This window comes from Chamaea fasciata, unplaced genomic scaffold (genome assembly GCF_029207755.1).
Source record: "Chamaea fasciata isolate MVZ Bird 193981 ecotype frontalis unplaced genomic scaffold, bChaFas1.0.hap1 SCAF_10, whole genome shotgun sequence".
Taxonomy (NCBI): Eukaryota; Metazoa; Chordata; class Aves; order Passeriformes; family Sylviidae; genus Chamaea; species Chamaea fasciata.
In genome coordinates this window covers 16,981,202-16,996,335 of record NW_027094095.1, presented here as the reverse complement: position 1 = coordinate 16,996,335, position 15,134 = coordinate 16,981,202, and the positions used below count along the sequence as shown (strand labels likewise).

At 40.3% G+C, this 15,134-nt stretch overlaps 1 protein-coding gene across 2 annotated transcripts in view; it reads left to right on the top strand.

Moving 5' to 3' along the window:
- The window catches only part of LRRC8D (leucine rich repeat containing 8 VRAC subunit D), a 52,682-nt gene extending 38,133 nt beyond the window's left edge, over positions 1-14,549 (top strand). Inside the window, exons 1-2 of one of the 2 annotated variants that reach the window (XM_066192506.1) lie at positions 7,091-7,203; positions 8,894-14,549. In XM_066192506.1, coding sequence (XP_066048603.1) covers positions 8,896-11,460 — 2,565 coding nt within the window. In that variant the 5' untranslated portion in view covers positions 7,091-7,203; positions 8,894-8,895 and the 3' untranslated portion in view covers positions 11,461-14,549. Of the gene's footprint in view, positions 1-7,090; positions 7,204-8,893 lie in introns of those variants that run through there. The other variant, XM_066192504.1, reaches the window with a different exon arrangement.
- The last annotated feature ends 585 nt before the right edge of the window (positions 14,550-15,134 follow it).

Genomic DNA, 15,134 nt, shown 5'->3' with positions numbered 1-15,134 from the left:
GAGCTACTAATATGTTCTGTAATAAGATTTCTATCTTTACATTCTGTGGCTTAAAATCACCAAACTATCAGCTGCATATATGTCAAGTTCAATTATTTTTCAGAGGAATTGCATGAGTTGCAGAGTGCTGTCTCTATCTGAGATAAAGCAATTTCATGTAACAAGCTTTGTAGCCATGTGGACTTATTTATGTAAAAGCAAATTTGAATAACTTGGATATAAACTCATTTTTAACTGTTCTATTTTTCAGGTTTCTAAACTAAAAAGGAAAAATAACAGCTTGTTTTTTAAAAAACTTTTTTCTCTTCCAATCCTTTTAATTTATTTTTAATTTATTTTTAATTGTAATGCTGGGTTGTTTTTAGTGATTTAAAGCAGCCTCTAGGGACAAGAGTTACCAGATGTGCTTTTATTTTGGTGCAGCTTGCTTTTGCAACTTGATAAATTCCCAAAGTGCTCTGGTTAGTAGAAGTGCCAGATGTTTACTGTGTGTTCCTCTACTTCTGATAGTGGTCATGAAAGCACTGTAGAAACCTCACTGCCTAAAACATAGGGGAACAGCAGATTTAGAAATGGCAAAAGGATTAAATATTTACACTTGAGCGCAAGCAGCTGTTAGTTTATTGTATGGTGTAACGTCTAATTGCATTTTACATCCATGCCAGCACAGGTTAAATCTTCTTCAGTAGCTTTCAGTTGTGTCTTTTGAGTAAAAGTGCTTGGTGTTAAACTGGGAGTACTGCACCGCAAGTAGGGCTTATACTTGAAAAGTAACCTTTTCAAGGTTACTGGTGTGGCTGTTTTGGGAATTCTGTGAAATAAGATACAAAGTGTCTGGTCACTGTTTTTTCTTTCTGGCTATGTGAAACAGAAAATGCTGTTGGAAATTTAGTTACTCATCCTTGGCAGTGTTACTTTGATCACTGGGGATGTGCTGCCTCAGATAAAAGAGGGACGAATTGGCACTGCATAAATAACAGGGGTTGCAGCAGCATTGTGAGGGCAGGAGTGCATGTGCCAGGGTACATCCAAGGCCTATTCTTCGCCATTGAGTGCCAGGTCCTTGCCACTCTGCTGTAGGATTTCTGTTCTGGCAGCTGTGCCAATGGAATGCCTGAGCATTCATGGACTCTTGCTTACAGGTATGAAAAGCATCTTGAGTGTTTACCCTGCTGGTGTCTCATTAGCCACCTCTTTTGGTTTCTTGCGTGTTGCCTTGCTAAGTGGTTTGTTTTGTAACTGTAAAATCACATGTGGTTAACATACAGATACAGAGAGCCTTGAAGAGGGATGCTCACGGACTGCTCTCTCCAGTCCTGTTTGCTTCTCCCATCTCTTCTCTCCTGCCCTTCATGGTCTAACCCTGCTAACCTGTGAGAAGTAAGGATGGAGCAGTGTTGCTGAACACCCAGCTTAGGGTCTCCCTGAGCTCTCTGAAGTATACTGGATACCTGCTCTGCACTCTGAAGCCTGGGGATAAATGTCAATAAAACTTGAAGCTTGCACTTCTGGTCAAAGTGGCTCCTTTTAGAAGAGCATGCTCAGGAATACTGCACTAGGCAAAGTGAGTTCTTTTTCTGTGCTCTGTAGGCAGAGAATGTGCATGTAGCAAATTATTATTAATTGTGTTAATAATTTGGGGTTTTTTGGGGAGCTTTAATTGTGTTAATAATCTTTGGGTACTTTGGGGAACTCTCAGAAATACAAAAAAATGGGCTCCTGTTTTGAAAGTCATCTTTAAACGGACCTCCCTTGTCATTTACAGCAAGGCAAGAATGAGGTAAGATTTGATAGTTTATTGTTAGGGAAATGATGGCTGCTAATACTGCTTTTAAAATATCACATTGATTACAAAACCATCTGTGTAGGAGTGGTGTATGGCACTAGACCTTCAAAGAACTGGTAAACAAGGAAGATTCAGTGTAAACACTTAAAGAGCAGCATCCAAAAGTAGGTTAGAGTGTTACGCAACCTGAAAAAGCCCAGCTTTGAAGGGCAGCATTTTTGAAGATTTTTTTAAGTGGTTTTTATAGATTTCAGTTTTGTAAATGGTACTAATTTGACATTGATTACGTAAAGAATCTTATTTTTGTCTCCAGCTTACTGAAGCCTAATATTTCTTTATGCAGTCCAAGAGAAATAAGATTTTAATTGTTTTGTTTTGCAAGTTACTGTCAGTGGGATTCATGTTATTCATAAAGGTGATACTTACTTACCTGGAGGATGTATTTGCAGACTGTATCAGAGATTATATATATTAGATATATAAATATATAGATATATATAGAGAAAGAGAGATTATATATCCACTTTAAGAGAAAGTCCAAAGTTACAGCTGTGCAGTTTGGGCAGTGGGATGGGGGAACTGGGGGAGATGGGTTAGATGTGGGGGGGTTTGTTTGGTTCCTTTTGTTTCTCAAATAATGAATGTATGAGTCATGCTAATTATCCCTCCTTGCTCATTTAAGTGTGTTATCAGATAAAAGCATCATATGTTTCCATATATATTTATCTAATGAGATTTAATTAAAAGCTATTGTGAAACTCTTGTTCCTTAGTTGAAATGTTTTTCTCAATAGGAAATATCCTTTCAGCTTTGTGTTCATTGCTTTTCCTTATCCAGTCATCATCCATTACAGGGTAGCCATAGAAAAATTAATCAAACTACATCCTGCAGATTGATTTTAAATGGGTAGATGTGGTTGCTGTCAGATGTTTAGTGAAGAAACAGTCAGTGGGAATTCTTGTCATTCTAATTGGGCGGAAGGAAATAATGGAAATCTTTTTCTATGCAGCTTTTTATGTTAAATCTGTTTTTTATTTCCAGAGATAAAAGCACTGATCAGGAAGGATGTGATAACATAACTCCATCCTGGGGTTAATGTTCTGCAATGCTTTCCATCACTGAAGTGGCCCCAGAACATTCCCTATAGTAGAGAAATACTATAAAACCACCCATGTTATATTTTCCTGTGAAATGTTTCCTGGACTTTTCAGGCAATAGAGACACTCAGTGCACAAATCCATGCTTAGCTGAATTTCAGGGGTTTGTTTTCAGGATGGTTGAGAGGAGGAGTTGTAGTCACAGTTGTACCTACAGTTGGTTTTGTAGCTTGAGTGGGTACAGGAAGAGTAAAGCACAATAATCCCTTGTGAAATAAAGCAGCAGAGAGCTAATTCCTCTTAGCCAACATACTAGGAGTTGCAATCCAGGCTAGGGATAGCTGTAATATTGCCACCTACTTTAGCAGGGCAATTTCCCTCTATTACTCCATGGCAAAGCCTACTGGTGGTTTAACCCTTGGTTTGTTTTAAACTTCTCATCTCAGAAATTGAATAACCAGTGCAGGTATGGATGTGTCTGTATGCTCAGAATGCCTAACCTGATTTGTAGACTTCCCTGTAGGTATTTGTGCATTATTTCACAAGGATTCTGGGGCTCCTTACACTTGATTCTGTGGAGAAGAAAAGGAGAGGGGAAATAAGCCTAATGCCATCTTTTTGACCTTAGCAGATTGTCCATGGAACAATTGATACTGGCAGGATCCTGGCTAACAGGAATCTCATAATCCATTCCTAACCACATTAAGGCCTAATAGTCTGGTTTAATAGGATATTGCAGAAGTAGAAACGGTTCATGGAAAAAAACAACAAAATATACAGTGGAAATAAATTAAAACTTATAGTCACTTGATCAAAAGCAAACTAGCAAGGCCTTTTAGTTATGGGAAAACTTTTCTTCTTGATTTCCTGTGGGAAGGGAGAAAACAATTTTGTTCATGGTAGCAAGTTTTCTTTTCAGCTAGAAATGTTGAGGTTTTTTAGGAAATTCTTTACCAGATGCAGTAACAAGGCGAATTCAAGGATCTTTTTGTATCCTGAAACAAAGTGGACTTGTTTGGAGTCTTGGGAACCTGAGAGAAAATGGGTGTATCATGTGCTACAATTCTCGTTTTATTTGTTTATTCTGACTTTGAATTTGCTTTAACTTTAAATATGCTTTTAAGACAGGAGAGCCAGTGAGTTACAGGACAGATAGTTTTTATCTGTAAGTACAGGAAGAAGTAGGATGTAAATAAACATTAGTGACATACCAATCTGCTGCTTCCTTTTCTGCTAACTTCTGTATTTAAGATAGAACAGTTCCTTAGGAAATATCCCAAATACGTCCCTTTTGTGTTTCAGCATTTATAGTCTGAAACGTGTCAGAAATTCACCAGGCTAATTACATTCTGATCTCTTTCTATTACAGCTTTTCTTTAAGGCTAATGAAATTATTATAATTGTTAAGAAAAACGATTTATTAAATGAGTTGCTACCCTTGCTGATTTAATGTGGGCCTATGACAATTGTATTGTCATTGTTTATTTTTTTCTCTTTATATTCCAGTTTCACTGTAACTTGTATAACTGCAAAAAAAAAAAAAAAAAAAAAGTAGGTTTAAGTGTAGAGCTCCAAATCACACTACTGCATTACTTTCAGAACTTGAAGTTTTTCCACCGAAAATCTTAGAAAGTAGCAAGAAACAGCTGTGCTTAGAACAGTTGCATTATTTAGACTAAATATTTTTGTTTGTTTCAGGAGAAAGAATATGCCCAGTAGATACCTAGAAGTGATAGATAGAGCTGAAAAGTTGATACTATCCTAGAATGTCATCCATGTTACAGAACTGGAGACAGAAGGTTTGGGAGGAAAAAGGTTATTTGTCAAAATTAAAGCCTTAATGTAGCTGTGCAGCCCTAAGGATCATACTGCAATAGGCTTGAATTAAAATCTGTGCTTATTAAAACTAAACAAAAAAGTGCTAATTTAAAAAGGGGTCTGTCCTGACATTCCATATTGGGAATGAAAAAATTTCTCTTGAAGAATCTCACTTCTCTAGCGTGGATCTCTTTGTATCTAGGGTGTGTCAAAAGCCCATGTTCTGCTGAGCCTCAGGGTCCATTTGGTGCCTTGTAAGCCCTGGAAAAGGGCTGAAAGAAGTGCATGTTTTCACCGTGAGAAATCAGGTATTTTAACATTTCAGCTGCCACAGGACTTTGTTCTTCAGTTTGACTTATCTGCTCACAGATGTGTTCTGCACTGGGGTTGTGAGTAGAGCATGCCATGACTGGTTTTGAGGGGTGACCACCTATATGACAGGGCATTGCAGGCTCTGTCTGTCAGACACAGACTGGCATTTGCATCTTTCTTTTTTCTTTTTTTTTTTCTTTACTTCTGTGTTATCGCTGTAACTTACAATGAGACTCAAAGCCCAATTTGTCACTCTTAAAAGGAGTTGAAAATTAGCGGTGAAAATACTATCCACCTACTCTAAGGAATATTCCAGACAGTAGGTTTTAAAAGCTTTGAGTAGTTTAAATTCAACTGGAATAAAGAAAATCCAAACCCATTACAATACTGTACAGACCCGTTGTTCTGAGTGCCTCTTAAGTTGTTTGATTTCTAAGTGTGTGCAGAAATATAAAAGTTAACTTTTATGGTTATTGGTTTAGTAAAACCAAACGCCGATACACGTTATGATGGATTTAAGAGACAAACTATCAAATTGATTTGCACCCTGTCAGAATGTGCCTTATACTGTGTGTAGATTTATTGGTTTTTGTTTTAAAAAAACAAAGTCTTTTGAGTCTTAAAAACTCAGAACATTAAACATTTTGGACATGTAAGGAGGCAAATCTGTTTTCAGCTCTTGGAATAGATGTTTGCTAGCTAGTAAAAGGTCTGTGTTTTATGAGGCAGTGTTAGTAATGCCACAGAGGAGTTTTTTGTGTTTTATACCTGCTAATCTCTGCCAAAACAGGAGCTCCTCTCTAAGTATCAGTAACTTGAAAGAAAAGATGTGTTCAGAACATTGAATGTGATACTTCTTGGTGTGTAAAGCTCCTGTTACACCATGCTGCCTGCAGCCTCACAAAGAGGATTACTGGGGTTCTGCTGTGTCTCCCAACCTTTTTGGGAATGATTCTGTGTGTGCAAGACAGAGGTCTGGGAGAGGTGATTTTTAACTTTTGCTTTTATTGCTGTTCTTTCTAAGTATTCAGCTGGAACCGCTTTGTGCTCTGCCATCTCTTTTCCATTATTTCAGTTGTTTAGAGCAGTCATGTCTACAGTGCCTGGGCTTCTGTGCTTTATCCACGTGTTCTCATGGCAGAAGCAAAAAAATCACCCTCTTTCTGTGAAAGGAATTCTGGAAGCCATGCCCCAAACCGCAGTGAAGTAACTTCCCACATAATTAGCTAGTCCAAAGCTGAGTGAAATGCTAGCCCCAGAGGAACAGCAGTAGCAGCTCCCTGTGTTTGTTCCAGCAGTGATCTCCTTCCCACCCTGCTTGCCCTGCTCTCCCTGCCCCGTGCATGGCTGTGTGAGCTGGGGCACGGCTGGCATGCGCCCACAGGACTTATCCCTGCTCTGCTTCTGGCTTTCTGCTCTCCTGCTGAACTCTCCTGCTGGGAAAGAAGTTCTTGTGGCAGCCAGGGTGGGTGAGACCACAGTGAAAACAGCATGGAGATCGAGAGTATGCCTTCCAGAGAGCTTCCTAGAAAGATAAAAATCGGTTTGGGGGAAAAAAATCACCTCTGCTGTTGCTTTTGTGGTTCTCCTGTTGTGGGCAGGTGATAGGCAGTTGGGCTCTAGGAGCTAGGAGGGTCCTTTTATATCAATCTGTTCACATTAGCATAAATGGCTAATGCTGTGTTCATTTGCACAGTGGTATTGTTTAAATGTCAAAGGCAGCAATTCGAGGGCAAGCAGTGGTGCTGTGACTGGGTGTAGGTAAAGCACTGGGAGACATTAAAGGTGGGAGTTTGTAGCTAACTTCCAAGGAAGGCGCTGTGAGGCTTTGATAACCGGGGTGTGTTACTGCTCCGTGTCCTCCAGCACTTTGCACAGCAGCTGCAGCCCTGGGGAGGTGTGTGGGGGCAGGCTCAGGAACCTCGCAGGAAGGAGGGCCTTGTGCAGCTGGGAGGACTGCAAGACCTCAAAAACCTCTAATGAGGGAGGAGCATTTAACATTCGTTTGCCCACTGGAAAATAAAGAAAGTGAGAACTGGAAGCTCCTTCTGCTGGTTCCCTGAGAAACTCAGCCCTAACTTCTAAGTTTCGGCAATAGTGCCAAGAGCACGGAGAGGAGTGCTGCAGTGAGATAAGGTCCTTTCCTCTCTGGCTGCCTCCACCAGATCCGAGGCTTGGCATGCAAGACTGGTAAAAGCTTCTGGGAGGAGTGTGGGAGGGCAGGGGCTGGGTATCTCCGTGCTGGAGGAGACACTTTGATTGTGAGCTCTGTGGTAGTAAAGACAAGCGCTGGCCTTTCCCACAGACCGAGATGTGGGAGCTGCTTGCACTGGGGGGGGAAGGAGGGGTGCTATGCACGACTTTGACCGTAGAGGCAATTGCTGGTATTTGAATTCTTTGTGTAGAAATGTCTGTTATCTAGAAATAATTAAATTATCACACTTTAGGGTGTGTAAGATGCAACTCTGTAAGAACTGTTATGCTACAAGTTAAAAATAATAAATCTAATGTATCTTGTTACTGCCTGCTTTGATCTCCTTGGGCTCTGCTAAGCTGTTCTCCCAAGCAAAGGGAGACAGACTCTGTGGGATAGTGTACATACTATCTCCTTCCCAGCTGCATATGTGCACACAAGCTAGATATTTTTCTTCAGAAATGATGAATTTGGGTCACACATTCAGCAGTCAAAATGATGATTTTACCACATCCGCTTGTGCAGGAAGCTTATTTTTTTAAAAGCTGATAAGTTGATTCCTCCATATTTTGTCAAAACAAAAAGCCAAGCAAGTTATTTAAAGCTGCAGAGAGGTTTGGATTCTCACGTGGTCGGTTTGCTGCTTTGTCTCACATGCATATGTTTAAGGTAAAGTGAAAGCCTTGCAGTCAGCTCCTGTCCTACCTGTACTAACTGGCTTCCTATGATCACTAGGATATGATGATAATCTGAAAACATGTTTTCCCTGTTGTATTAAGAAAGAGTTGGGCTGTTTGCTCTTGGTTAGCTGGGTTAAATCAGTTGGCGAGAAAAATATATACAGTACCAATATTTGGTCCAATCGTAGAATAAATTGTTTGGGTTGGAAGGTTCCTAAAAATAGCATCTAGTTGCCGTGGGCAGGGATGCCACTCACTAGATCAGGTTGCTCAGAGCCCCATACAACTGTTTTTTACTTTAAAACATCCAAATATATTAAAAAAGCTTGTTCCAAATGTTCACATAGTAGCTGCAAGGCTTTCACTTGTGCAGTGAAAGGAACAGTTAAAAGGGAAAGGAACCAATTAATCTGATAAGACACATGATGCTCAGTAGGAAGGAGTGGAAAGTACTGTGTTGTGCTAGATGAAAAGAAATGAGAGACCGTGCTGACAACATAACAAGACCTAAAATGTGCTGTCCAAGTCATGAGCAGAGTGCAAAGCATTTAGAAAAATGCTATTTTGTTTAAATGCAAGGTACTACAAAATACTGTTAGTATTAGTGGATTTTTATGCTCAAACTCAAAAAATCATTTTTACAGAATTGGATTTTTGTGCTGTGTAGTCTATTGTTGCATTTATTAATATATATCAGCTACAGGATTATACCTTTCAGGTGTTTCACTTGCATAGAGAAGGCTTTGGTACTGTGAAGTGGCAAAGATATGTAAACATGATCTAGCCTGAAGTGAGAAGTCTTCTGTTTTGCTAAAATACTGCATTGTTTTGGTCATATCCTTTGGAAAAACTGTTAAGTGGAATGATGGACAATATGTGACAGGCAACAAAACATAAGAAAAAGTGAAACCTCCTGAGGATGTGTATGTCATGCTGGGATTGTTTTTAAATGGTAAAATTAATGTCCTCAGTCAACAATACTGATTTTGTCTTTGTTCTCTTGTAGGAATGTTTACCCTTGCAGAAGTTGCATCACTCAGTGACATCCAGCCAACTTACCGTATCTTGAAACCATGGTGGGACGTATTTATGGATTATCTCGCTGTTGTTATGTTAATGGTTGCCATTTTTGCCGGAACCATGCAGCTGACAAAAGACCAGGTGGTCTGCTTGCCAGTTTTGCAGTCTACTGTAAATTCAAAAGTGCAGCCTGATACAGCAGGGAAGGCTGACTTTACCACTGTTGAAACAACCACTGGTCAAGAAGAAGCATCAATGAGAACTGTTCCCTTTGGAAGTACCCCTACTGTAATACCTGAAATTTTTCTGAGCAGAGCTACCTCTTCTCAGTATCAACCCACTGAAGCAGACCAGGAGCTGAAGAAGGAGCAGAAAGATTCCTCAGGCCGTAAAACAAACTTGGATTTTCAGCAGTACGTGTTTATCAACCAGATGTGCTATCATTTGGCTCTTCCTTGGTACTCAAAGTATTTTCCCTATCTTGTTCTCATCCATACTATCATTTTAATAGTCAGTAGTAATTTTTGGTTCAAGTATCCCAAGACTTGCTCAAAAATCGAGCATTTTGTGTCTATACTGGGGAAGTGCTTTGAGTCTCCTTGGACTACAAAAGCGTTGTCTGAAACAGCATGTGAGGACTCTGAGAACAAACAGAGGTTAACTGGTGCCCAGTCCCTGCCCAAGTATGTTTCCACTAGCAGTGATGAAGGAAGCCCAAGTGCTAGCACTCCCATGATAACTAAATCTGGCTTCAAATTTTCAGCTGATAAACCGATGATTGAGATTCCCAGTGTCACGATTTTAGATAAGAAAGATGGAGAACAAGCCAAGGCACTGTTTGAGAAAGTCCGTAAATTCCGGGCTCATGTGGAAGACAGTGATCTGATTTATAAGCTCTATGTTGGCCAGACTGTCATCAAGACTGTCAAGTTCATCTTTATTCTCTGCTATACTGCAAACTTTGTCAACACCATCAGTTTTGAACACATCTGCAACCCAAAAGTGGAACACCTGATTGGCTACACACAGTTTGAATGTACACACAATATGGCTTATATGTTGAAGAAGCTGCTTATCAGCTATATCTCCCTCATTTGTGTCTATGGTTTTATCTGCCTCTACACACTTTTCTGGCTGTTCCGAATACCTTTAAAAGAATACTCTTTTGAAAAGGTCAGAGAAGAGAGTAGCTTCAGCGATATCCCTGATGTCAAAAATGATTTTGCGTTTCTCTTGCACATGGTGGATCAGTATGATCAGCTGTATTCTAAGCGATTTGGTGTCTTTTTGTCAGAGGTGAGCGAGAACAAGCTGCGCGGGATTAGTTTAAACCACGAATGGACTTACGAAAAGCTCCGGCAGCACGTCTCCCGCAATGCCCAGGACAAGCAGGAGTTGCATCTCTTCATGCTGTCGGGAGTCCCCGATGCAGTGTTTGATCTGACAGATCTGGATGTGTTGAAACTGGAGCTGATTCCTGAAGCAAAAATTACAGCCAAAATCTCCCAGATGACAAATCTTCAGGAGCTTCATCTGTACCACTGCCCTGCAAAGGTCGAGCAGACTGCCTTCAGCTTCCTCCGGGACCACTTGAGATGCCTTCATGTGAAATTCACAGATGTTGCAGAAATTCCTGCGTGGGTGTATTTGCTCAAAACCCTCCGTGAATTGTATTTGATAGGCAACTTGAACTCTGAAAATAATAAAATGATAGGGCTTGAATCTCTTAGAGAGTTGAGACACCTTAAAATTCTCCACGTGAAGAGCAATTTGACCAAAATTCCCCCCAATATCACAGATGTAGCACCACATCTGACAAAACTAGTCATTCACAATGATGGCACTAAGCTTGTGGTACTCAATAGCCTTAAGAAAATGACAAATGTTGCGGAGTTGGAACTGCAGAACTGTGAACTGGAGAGAATTCCCCATGCTATCTTCAGTCTCTCTAACTTACAGGAACTGGATTTAAAGTCAAATAGCATACGCACAATTGAAGAAATCATCAGTTTCCAGCATTTAAAAAGACTGACTTGTTTAAAGCTGTGGCACAATAAAATAGTCAGCATTCCATCATCCATTACCCACATAAAGAATTTGGAGTCTCTTTATCTCTCCAATAACAAACTTGAAACCTTACCTGCCGCAGTGTTCAGTTTACAGAAACTTAGGTGTTTGGATGTAAGCTACAACTCAATTGCGGTGATTCCAGTGGAAATAGGTTTGCTTCAAAATCTTCAGCATTTTCACATCACAGGAAACAAAGTCGACATTTTGCCAAAACAGTTGTTTAAATGTGTTAAATTGAGGACTTTGAGTCTGGGACAAAACTGTATTACCTCAATCCCAGATAAAGTAAGTCAGCTGTTGCAGCTGACTTACCTGGAACTGAAGGGAAACTGCTTGGACCGTCTGCCAGCTACGCTGGGGCAGTGTCAGCTTCTCAGGAAAAGTGGGCTCATAGTAGAAGATCACCTCTTTGACACTTTACCCTCAGAAGTTAAAGAGGTGTTCAATCAAGACACAGGCATTCCCTTTGCTAATGGGATTTAGACTGAGGTGAAATGCTCTGGTAGCTGACTTCCAAATGGCAAATGCTAACAAGTATGGCAATTTGTGAGATCATGTGTTTTAGAAAGCAGAATTCCTTGGAAGGCAGAATTACTAGCAGGTTTAGAAGTGCAACTGAGTGTTCAATGTTTGCAGTGTTTTAAAAGTTCATTTCCAAAATTTTTGAGCGGATAAAGAACCTTAATAATCTCAATTCTTTTTTCCTTAAATTGTTTGTAACTTGGATGCTGCCGCTTTTGAATGTTTACAAATTTGCTTGCCTGCTTAAAGTAAATGATTAAATTGATGACCTTTTCTTACTATGCAAGTTATTCCTTAAGGTCTGGTTTTACTTTAGTGCATTATGGGGAGACAAACCAAGGCTAAATGTTGTATGTGGTATGGGCCTAACAGCACTTGAAACACACGTTGAATTGTGTTGTTAGTGTTTAGCTATCCTTGGCAACTGAAACCAGTTTGGCTGTGATTTGAACTGCACCAGGACCACCATTTTCCTGCATTAAGGTATGTGGTTTCATAGAGTCATTTAGGTTGGCAAAGACCTGTAAGATCATCAAGTCCAACCATTAACCTAACACTCCCAGGTCAGGTCCACTGTGTCCCTAATCACCATGTCTGGGCTTTTGTTGAATGCTTCTGGGGGTGGTGATTCCACCACTTCCCTGGGCAGCCTCTTCCAATGTTTGACCACCCTTTCGGTGAAAAAATTTTCCTAGTAATCTAAACCTTTCCTAGCACAGCTTGTGTCTTCTTGTGCTATTGCTTGTTACCTGGGAGAAAAGACTGACCCCCACCTCGCTGCATCATCCTTTCAGGTAGGGAGTGATAAGGGTCCCTCCTGAGCCTCATTTTCACCAGGCTCAACACCCCCAGCTCCCTCAGCCAGTCCTAACAGGACTTGTGTTCCAGACCCTTCACCAGCTCCACTGCCCTTCTCTGGACACTCTGCAGTACTTCAATGTGTTGCATCAGGCCAAGTGTGTTTGCCTTCATTCTTCTCCTCAAGGCCTCATGTTTTTGGGTGAGATTCCTTCTGTGGTCCAGTGTGCTTGTCCTTCACACTGGCAAAGGCTGGTCTCCCCCTCAGCCTCCATAATGCTCCTCTGTCCCATGCAGAGGTGGGTGGCAAAAGGGAGAATATTGCCACGTGGCTTTCAAGTTGGAGATAGTTTTGATGTTTGAACTCTTTTGGAAGGTGACTTGGAAAGCCATTAAACACCAAGTGACTTTACTGCTCATGTTTTGCTCCTCTGAGTTTTTATCTGGATAACTCAAGGCATTTTATGAGTTGGTGATTGTTCTGTTTCACAGCCCTTGCTTAGGATGTGGGGCATCATCTCCATTTACTAGACTAATAACAGACATCAGATCTGCTTTTTCACTCAACCGTGATTAAGTTTTATCACCTGTTGTGGTTTCTTTCACACGTGGACTTTTCCATACCCCAGCCCAACTGATCTGATGCCTTTGAACACTCTACTCACTGTTAGAAATCCTAACTGTGTGCCAGATAAGTCATCCAATAAAGAAAAAAGGAGACACCAGGGAGCTTGGGATATTTTTGTTGTTGTTGTTGGCCTTTTTGGTGTTTTTTTTTTTTTAACTAAGTTTGCATTGCCAGAACCATTAGAGAAATATAATCCATGAAATCTGCAAAATCATCAGTTGAAAATCTCAGTCATTTACATTCCATGTGTGCAGAAAAGAAGTACTATGCTGGGAGATGATTGCATGATTACTCATGGTTTAAACACAATTCCCTATTGTAGTGTGGTCAGGACTGAACTAGTCTGTAGTTCAAGGGACTGTTCTCACACAGAAATCCTCATGCACAGTGATTTCTACTGTAACTTCACCAGAGCTGCCCTGACTTACACCACTATTAACAAGCAAATAGTTTAGGCCTAGAGGCATTGAGCAGGCAGGAACATTTCAAATACTGCTCTTAGAAGTCTTGCACATTTTATTGTTAATAATTTACTGTTAGTCATGCTGGGAGGACTGTTCTCAGCTGTAGGTAGCAGTCTCTGAATACATACCTGCACCATATGTTTATGTATTTCAGAAGACCAGTTTATGAATAGTGGTTTTCCTATTTCTCATGGGGATACAGTCTGTTTTCCACTTGCCAGCAGGTAGTAAGCTTGGGATGTTGACAGTTTTGCAACACCAAGTCGCAGGTTAGGCAGAGTACTTGGAGTTACTGATTTATCCTCCACTGGGAAACTTAGTGCTAATCCTCAGATTCTTTTTTTAAAGTAGAAGTTAAGGCTGCAGCGGACTTTTCTTTTTTTAAGAAACTCTTTCATTTGTTTATTTTTTGCACATAGATCACTTTAAAATTGCTGGACTATTGACTCTAGAAAAACTGTGGACTATACTATTGGTGTATGCTTTGTATTCGCTGTTGAGTGTCATTTCAGTTAACAAGAAATTGTGTGTAGGAGGGAGGAAGAGTTGGAGGATGACAAAATGATTAAAATATTTAGAAAAATAGTTCTATTTTTCATCTTTTTTCCCCCTTTTTTAATAGCAGAGTCGCACAGAATGTGGCTGTGTATTGACCTAGTTTTTAAAAGGTGTTTTTGGTGTTTCTGATTCTCCTGCTGGCCCTGCTGATGTTCAAAAAATAAACCCATGTCTATTTCATATGACTATGGAATAGTCAAAAAATAAACCCATGTCCACTGAATGAGTATGGTATACATAACTTAGACCACTGTTTTGACTAGTTAGTAGCCAACTGTACCTCTTTAGACAATTTCCTCCAAAATAAGTGTATGTTAAAATTAATTTCAGGCTTCTAATGCTTGCTTAGCATAAACTCCATTCTTGTTTTTAGGAGATCTTTCTAAGAGTGGGGAGGAACTGCCCAACATCCCCATGTCACCTTCCCCCCCAGTCCTTCCTCCTCTTTGTGACTGTTTATAATGTTCCTGTTTCCTGCGTGTCAACTGACACATTTTTGCTTTAAAGTCTTGGAAGTTCATCTCTTTTCCATGTAAGGCATGTGAAATATATTTTGCATTTCTATTTGATTTAATAAATAAGATGTTTCTATCTTCCTCTAATCTATTTTTTTTTTACTGGGTGGAAAGTGTGTTTGAATAGTAAAAGCTTGGATTTCAAGTACCTCATGCTAAACTTGTTCTGTGGTGCCTGTACACTAAGAAGGAAGAGATATGAATTGCTGCTCCCAGTAAATCTTGTAGGTATGTTTCTATCTAGAACACAGTACTTCAAGGAAAAGAAAAAAACCAACAAAACATGCACGCAATCTAAATGACCTACCACTGTTTTTATTTGGCTAATCAAATTCTGCAGAACACATATATGGATGGCCCTGGAAGAAAGCCCTTGTGTTTGTTCAAATGAGAGGAAATAGGAAATTGCCCATTCTGTTTGCTTCTGCCACCGTAACTTGTTTTGGTAAAGATCCTCTAGTTTTCCCATAAATTGACCTTTTGGAAACGGCTTCCAGCGGTGCAAACTGAACTATGGCATTTCTGAGCAGCTGTTGGTGTAAGGGAGGAGGATGCTGACACTGGTGAAAGGCTCTCTGCTGCTACATAAATGGCTTTGCAGTCCTGAGCTGCCGTCTGGTAGCAAAGCAGGATGCCCAGGCAGTGTACGTGATGTCTTGAGTAGGGGGGTTC